The sequence below is a fragment of the Tupaia chinensis genome, unplaced genomic scaffold (genome assembly GCF_000334495.1).
Source record: "Tupaia chinensis unplaced genomic scaffold, TupChi_1.0 Scaffold000437_1, whole genome shotgun sequence".
Taxonomy (NCBI): Eukaryota; Metazoa; Chordata; class Mammalia; order Scandentia; family Tupaiidae; genus Tupaia; species Tupaia belangeri.
This window is the reverse complement of record NW_006159942.1, coordinates 768,620-776,799: the sequence shown is the minus strand read 5'-3', so window position 1 is coordinate 776,799 and position 8,180 is coordinate 768,620. Positions and strand designations below refer to the sequence as shown.

The window sequence follows — 8,180 nt, the reverse complement described above, 5'->3', positions numbered from 1 at the left end:
ACATTTCCGTACACTCAGTCTTAGCTGTTTAAAAATCACCTCACTTCTTCACCTAGTCCCTTTGGCATGTGTATCAGGGGATATAGGACAATTCCTCTACTTTCTAGAAGGAAAGATTGCTATTTAGAATTTATGCTGTCTTATCAGGACTACCCATTTTGGCCAAGCTTCAAGATGTCAGACAGGAGTTCACATGTGGTCACAAAATTAGGAAATTGTGTTGAAGATCGAGCACACGATGTATTAAAATGCTTTAAATATTTGGAACGTTCATAGTCCTCGCCAACCTAAAAGTCTCTGGAAGCTCCAGAATGCCAGAAAGAATGATGAGGGTCTGTGTGTTAGTGGCAGTGACCCTATCTGGTCTCAATGACAGGATGCACGTAGTCTCAACTACAGGATGCATTATGCTGGAAAAAGTTCAGTGAAATTATTTAATACCTTTCCTCAATCCCATGAAGATCAAACTGGATTCTGATTTGTAAAGTTTGGGTTCTCAAAGAGTTTGACATGAATTCAATCATAGGAAGCTTCTAAACTTAGCATTCTCTTTTTTATGGCACAATACATATTCATAAGTGTCACAAAATTAGACAGAAACTTAGGTATCGAGTCCTAAGTTTCTCAGTTGTGGATAAGAAACTGAAGCCCAGGGGCAGAGCAGTAAAGTGCCTCACCTCAGGTCTTACAGGTAAGTACATGATAGGGCAAGCACCAGCACCCCGTTTTCCCAGGTTTAGTGGCCTTTTAATGATACCCATTGATATCTATTGCAACTGGCCCTTTGCCCTCACCACCCTAATCTTGATTCTGGGATCCTTTAAAACATGTACAAAATTAGGGGCTAGCAGATGGTGTAGTAGTTACGTTGCTGGATTACCACATACATGGCCGACTACAGTTGGAGTCTTGGACCCGGTGACTTGAAACTCTGCTAGCCATGTATCCGTGTGTACCCAAGATCCTGGAGGAGAATGGAGGAGAGGGAAAGTGAAGAGCACTCACCAACCATACCCAACTATCTGCACACCCAAACCATGAAGCACAGAGCAGCCAAGGAGGAGAAAAAAACAAAGGAAAGCAGTCCAGCAGGAAGAGGGGAATGAGTGGTAACAAAGAAATGGACACAGATTATTTTCAAAAGGTTTCTGTATTTCTAGAATCTCTGCACCTTAAGTTCTGAAGGACAGCAATCAGAGCCCTCTGAGACCATCATTCACCCTGCTCTTGAGCTGTTTTTATCCTCAAGGGTTCTAGAAGTAAAGATGAGATGAGTTTTATTATTAACTATATTCCAGAAAATAAGAACAGCTGAGCTCTACTGACTCCACTGAGTCTGGACTTCCTGCCTTTATAGGAAGAGAAAAAAATCTGTCTGCTGAATTAATATTCACCTCAGAGCCCTGGTGAAGAGCAGTTCTCAAAAATGTATGAAAGGGGGACCAGCATTTGGCATAATGGCTATGTCCTGGACTCCCATGTAGTCGACCTTGGTTTGAGTCCTGGACCCGGTGTCTTAAATGCACACTAGGCATGTGTGCATGCGTGCCCAAGATCCCAAGAGGAGAATGGAGTAGAAGGTATTGTGGTGTGGCCATCTTCCCCAGGGGGTGATTTCTCACTTTCTGTCTCTCTGTTTCTCTCTGTCTTTCTGGCAAGCGCATACACCCTATAGCAAAAACTTCTCAGAAAAATAAAAAGAAAAATGTATGAAAGGGATTGTGACCACTAGCAACTTTGCCAAAATTGTGTTATTCTCAGTTTTCCAGGTTTCCCCAACTCTGCTAGGTAGTTTTCTTTTCTTTCTACATACCTTGATTTTGTAACCTTTCTTTTTTTTTTTGGAGAGGTTTTCACTGTAGGGCGTGTGCACTCGCCAGACAGACAGAGAGAGACATAGAGACAGAAAGCAAGAAATCACCCCCCAGGGGGGATGGTCACGCCACAATCCCTTCTCCTCCATTCTCCCCTCGGGATCTTGGGCACACATGCACATGCGCCCGGTGTGAGTTTTAAGCTACCGGGTCCAGGACGCGAACCGTGGTCGACTACGTGGGAGTCCAGCGACATAGCCTTTGCGCCAACTGCTGGTTCCCGATTTTGTAACCTTTCTTAAAACTATTTTTTTCTTACTTTTTGTTTTGTTTTAAAGAAAATGCTTTTTTTTTTTTTCAATTTCAGAAACATTGGTAAAGACATATATTTTTATTGTCAATTTTGAGCTGTGCTTCACCTGGGCAAAAATTTAGGAGTAAGACTCATCTACCTCGTTCACTTGCTTACTCACCTCAAGCAGCTGTTACAGACTGACCAAGAAAGAAAGGGAAGCCTCTGCCGTAGCAGAGGGATGAGGGGGAAGCATTTACAAACCACAAGTACTGTGTTATGAAGTCACTTGAACTTTCTGGACCTCAATTGCTTATAAAATAAGTCTCTATGAAGAATGAGGAGCAGACCAAGTGATTTCTCAAGTTTATTAAGATACAAATCCCACTTTTGCTGTCATTTACTTATAACAAAGTTCAGATAATATAAAGATAACTTCATGCATGCAACAGGCACACGTGTGGACTGAATGTATTTATTAATATCTGTGCTCATTAGTGTTATAACCAATACCAAGACAATTTTGGGGGATTAGCTATTAATGACCTGTGAAAAATAAGCATCCTATTATTGGTAGAGGATGGTGTCATAAGGATGCTAAATACTTGGGAATCTGACTGTCTCCCTGAGGGGACCTCAAAAAGTTTATGGAAAAATGGAATTGATGTGTGAGTTGAGGGCCAGGCAATGCTGCAGTGTTTATGCAACTGGACCCACACGGAAAAGGTCCTGTTCACATGCCAGAATCTTCCTGAGCATATGGGTGTCTTCCCACATTGCCACATCCACGTTCCATGCCAGGTGAGACTGAAGGTGGATCCTGGGGTGAAGAGTCGGGGGGAAGTTCCTCTCTCCCTCTCATAGGAAAATAAACTTATAAAAATAACTAAGATTTTATTTTGGCAGAGAAAAAATTTAAATTCATACAGAGCTTTTTTCATAAACACAGATTTTCCATAAACTTTTGAAGCTCCTCATATTGGTAGTACCACTTGATCAATATTTATTGAAAAAAAGAAAACTGAGAAGGAAGGTAGGATGGGAGAGAGGGATAGGGAGGAAAAGGAAATATTTACTTTGATAAGCTGTATGTAAAAAATAAATGCTGTTTATCAAAGACAATGATAATACTTTTTGACTCTAGTTACCCACTAACTTGGTAACATTTGCCTTTGAAAACAAAAATATCTGGATATAATCTCTTGTATTTATTTTTTTAGCAAAATATCCACATGGTAATAGGTTCCTCAGAAGTAAGTACAGGGGGTCAAATGTAAAAAGCCAAGACTTTCCATGCCGGGAATTCCATGGCAACCTACCAGAACTCTGGAAGTACTGCCTCTCCCTGCAGTGCCAGATTTTGGTGAGGATTTTCTCACCCCTCCTCCTCTATCTCAGAAAAGACACTAAAAATAACAGAAACCAGGCAGAAAGGGGCTATTACAAAACTGGGACTTTCTCTGAATTCATTAGCCAATATTACCGAACTCCAGTAGTAGCAAGTTTTATGAAGAAAATTCACATAAAGCAAAGCTATCTTAATGACTTTTAGATTGACATTTCACAAAGGGTAAAGAAAGCTGTCTGTTCTCTGTTCTTTTCAGATGTTTCCTGAAAACATTTGTGCCATCCTCTATAATTCTTTTAGCAATCATGATTTTCACTTAACAGTAAAGCATTTTAAAAAAAATAAGAAAAAAGGAAAAAACAGAGGTATAAATAATTACATAATTTTGCATACCACATGTTCATTATGTAAGAAAGGAAAATACCCATTTTCAGTACCATTATTTAGCACCAGATTCTCTCCAGTTAGAGAAACAAATAAAATTTTTAAATGTCTTTATGATTTAAGGCTTCAATAACAACTCAAGAGTAGGCAAAAGTTTGCTGTTTATTTAATCTTGGAAGGACACTGAAAGACAAAGGCAGAGAATGGAGGCAGTGTGGAAGAACTGTGCATAGCTGGCCCCATGGGGCTTTCGCTGCAGGGGAAACTGGCTGGGGCTAAGGTTACATATTTCTGTTCAGTAAGGGTATCCATGGTGGTAACTCTCATGATGACGGTAGTCATCCTGGTAACCATCCTGGTAGCCTTGGTGGTAACTATGGTAACCATAGCCAGCATACTCATCTTCCGGACAGCGCATCCCCAGTGACTGCTGAATGGCCATTTCCTGTCTCCGAAGTTGCATTGAATCAATTAAGTCATACACAATCACCATGGACCACATCGGAGAGGGATACCAGGACTTGACATTTCCATCTTTTCCAACTAGAAGCATGGAGAAGTACTCTGGACTCACTTGAAAATAGTTACGTATGTCTTTCACCAAGTGTGCCGGTATGTCTTCTCGCTCAACAACAGAACTCCCTAGAATAGTATCAGAATACTCGTTAGTGGATTAAAAAGTCAGGGCTCATGAAGACATTAAAGTGAGAGGAAATCACTAGAAGAGAGAGGACCTATGAGCCTGTCCTCTTTAGCTCACAATCCAATTAAAGAAGTTTGCTGGTTTTCTTTTCTACTAGACCCAGCTGTTCTGCATCAAACATTGGGGCATATGATGTCTCTTCTGTAGGAATGCTACAAATATAAAACCAGTCCCATAATTTAATCCTGGCAAGATCAACATCTTCAAAATTTATCACTACCAGAGATTATATTGTCTCTATTTCTAAGTTTATCTTTAATTACCTTAGTTGCTTCTTTGCAATTGCAGTTTTCTTTTTGACACTTGACTTTGCAACAGAAAGCTTGTTTCATTATCAAAAGTGAAAATTACCAGTTATGTTAAGATATAGATGAATGTACTCATCATACTTATGATTAGCTGAAAGAGGAAGGGGAAATAGCGCTGACACTTTCTTGTGGTGGGAGAGTGGTGGGAGGGTTCTGTTCTGTCTGGCATTGTGCTATGTATTTAATACATGTCAGCTCATTTAGAGAGCTTGGTCTTGGACTGAATTTTCTTGTTTTTATTTTTGGAGAGGGTTTTTTTTTTTTTTTTTGCATGCACTCGCCAGACAGAGACAGAGAGACAGAAAGCGAGAAATCACCCCCCAGGAGGGATGGCCATGCCGCAATCCCTTCTCCTCCATTCTCCTCTTGGGATCTTGGGCACTCACGCACATGCACCTGGCATGCATTTTAAGTCACCGGGTCTGAGACGCGAACCACGGTCGACTACATGGGAGTCCAGCGACATAGCCATTACGCTAACTGCTGGTCCCTGAATTTGCTTTTCTGAAACCTTCAGACAGAGGTCATTTTCTTACAGCTTTTCTGAGCCTTTTAGTAATGTCCTTATCTGTTGAAAGACAATCAGTGATATATGACCTATGTACCGCTTAAAACTACTGTGAGAATTAAATGAGATAACACAGAAAAGTCTTTGTAAACTATAAGGCCCCTCCAGTCAGAAGAAAAGCATCATTTGGGTTAAGAAAAAGAATATTTTTACTGTTACTTTGAATGATTTTGTATTAAAAACAATATTAGTCCTATACATCGCCCTCTTCCCCTGTACACACTCTGTGCACACATACATACACATACACCCCCATGTGGGGTTGGGGAATGGATGCAATAAACTTTGTTCCCCTTAGAGGTACATTCACTGCTTACATATGGCTTAATACAGTTTAACAGAGTTTAACACGAGTGCATACTGTTTTAGAATAACAACACATTACCATTAATTGGGAACAGTTCTAAAACTCCCCCGACTTCCTCTCCAACTCCTAAAAGCTTCAGGATGGTTATATGGCGGAGGCCTGAGAGAAAAGAGAAACCCATAGATTAGAGGAAAGCATTTTAAGTCACCTTTTACTCCCTAATACCTGATATCTGACTAATAAAAATCTCTTAGATTAAAAAAATACAGAATATAATCCAATTAGGTAAAATAATGAATTTGCAAACAAGAATTTTTTTTCTGTAGATTGGAATAGAATAAGTTGTTTTAAACTGTAACTCTTATTCCATTAAATGACAAAAAGAAAGAAAGAGGAAAAGAAAAAGAAAAAGAGAAGAAGTCATTGCAACATTAAAATATCTGAGATGGTCTAAGCTTACTAGTGTTCTAAAATATCAAGAATGAAATTATAACAGCTTTCAGAGAGAACTTCACTTTCTCTAAGGAGCCTGCAGACCCATCCGTTATGATTAAGGAAATGGTACTGGCTTTCTCACACAAAAACTCATTGGTTAAAGGGCAAGTTTCACTTATTTAGAGGCTTCAGAGGTAACACTTAGACAAGCACAGCTTGCCTTCACATCCTAGGCTAAAATTTCAGAAAAGGAGGGAAGGTCATGCCTTGGTAGCTTGTTGGAATTCTTTTGATGATAAAGTATACATGAAAGGAGTCAGAAGAGAAAAAACAGAAGTACAAGAGGGCTGTCAAGTCATCATACCAAGATCTCCTGACTTTAAGGAAAATCCCAGCTTAATCAGAGTGATAACTTGGAACTAATAATAAAATTTTGATACTGTTTATTGTTCAGGGAGAAAACTTTTTTTTTTTTTTTTTGGAGAGGTTTTTTTGCTATAGGGCGCGTGTGCTCGCCAGACAGAGAGAGAGACAGAAAGCGAGAAATCACCCCCCAGGGGGGATGGTCACGCTGCAGTCCCTTCTCCTCTCAGGATCTTGGGCACGCACGCACACACGCCCGGCTTGAGTTTTAACCCATCGGGTCCGAGACGCGAACCATGGTTGACTATATGGTAGTCCAGCGACATAGCCATTATGCTAACTGCTGGTTCCTTAAATAAATGATTTTGAGACAAGTTTGAAGAAACAAAAAAAAAAATTACATATCAGTAAAACTAAAGCAGCAGTTATTTTCAAACACTTCAGTGAAGAACCTGAGAAGGGAGAATATTGACCAAAGATGCACAGTTGACTAAAGCTCCAGTTTGAAAGCAACTTTATATATTATATAAGAATATGTAGGTGGCAATCTACAGTCTGAACTGGGGGATAGTTGGATGATATAGCTTCTATGTTCCATTTTAGAATTGACCCAGAAGAGACCAGTATGGAAAATCTGTAATGAAGTGACTTCCCACTCACCAAAATTGCATGCCTGACCACTGAGGGCAGAGAGCTGCTGTGAATAGGCCCAGTCTTCATCGTTAGGGGCAGAGATCACCAGTAACCGCCTCCTCCATCGGAACCTGGAAAAAAGAAGGCCGCTATTACTGCTTCAAACAATCAAGGCCAGTGTAGGAAAGCAGAGTAACTGGCTCTCAGAATAAGCAAGCACTGACCCTTAAGACTGCTCCATCATTTCTTGAAGCCTGCGTTACCACACTCTAGTACTTTCTGTTGTAACTTCATAGTCTAATTTGGCATTGGTATGATGTGTCAGGCATGAGTCTGTGCTCGCCATGACTGATGAGGTCGCTTGGGGAGAGACAAAGCTCTTAGATGCAATGAAGACTAAAACTGTACGGTTAAACTATAGCAATAGTAGTAAGGGACTCAAAAGAGAGCTGAAAGAACTCAGGTTTTACTGAAGTTCCCTTTAGGGTTTGAAGGGGTTAAGAAATGAATATATGGATGGAAAATACAGTAGACAAAAGAGAACTGAATTCTAAGTAGACATGAAGGAAGAAAAATAGGGGCGTGGCCCAAATGTTCAAAGGAGGTTCTTGGAAAAACAAAATCCTATATACCTTCCTCAGTAGCCAGTGGTTCTTCCCGAAGAAAATGCAAGTTCTAAAATTTACCCTGGTCAAATGAAAAAGTGTAACTTCAAAATAAAAGCTGTAACTAAAACTAAATGTATTGGTCCTACAAAGTAATCACAAAATAAAGGTCAAACCCTGGGACAGGAAATCAGACCCAGCAGCAGCCTGGCCAGATGGAAATGACAACATGTCTACTACGTTGAAAAGGCTAGTATCTTTTGTACTGGTAATTACAATATATGTAAGTTTTTCTGAAAGAATTTACATCAGACAAAGGTAGGTAACAGAGGAGGGTATTACGAAGATGGAAGATGGGACAGGATTGGTTGAACCCTAATTAGCAGAACCTGAAGCAGCTTATTGGCGGTGATGGTAGTC

The 8,180-nt window shown here is 40.1% G+C and overlaps 2 protein-coding genes across 2 annotated transcripts in view; one reads left to right on the top strand and one right to left on the bottom strand.

The window, feature by feature from the left end:
- SLC35A5 (solute carrier family 35 member A5) overlaps window positions 1–7,266 on the top strand; it is a 48,345-nt gene extending 41,079 nt beyond the window's left edge. Inside the window, exon 8 of the transcript XR_335534.3 lies at window positions 7,126–7,266. The gene's annotated coding sequence lies outside the window, so the exon portion shown is untranslated. The remainder of the gene's footprint in view (window positions 1–7,125) is intronic.
- The window catches only part of CCDC80 (coiled-coil domain containing 80), a 32,619-nt gene continuing 28,420 nt past the window's right edge, over window positions 3,982–8,180 (bottom strand). Inside the window, exons 6-8 of the mRNA XM_006155123.2 lie at window positions 7,183–7,286; window positions 5,803–5,883; window positions 3,982–4,480 (exon numbers count right to left, since the gene is read on the bottom strand). Of these exons, the coding sequence (XP_006155185.1) occupies window positions 4,134–4,480; window positions 5,803–5,883; window positions 7,183–7,286 (532 nt within the window). The 3' untranslated portion in view covers window positions 3,982–4,133. The remainder of the gene's footprint in view (window positions 4,481–5,802; window positions 5,884–7,182; window positions 7,287–8,180) is intronic.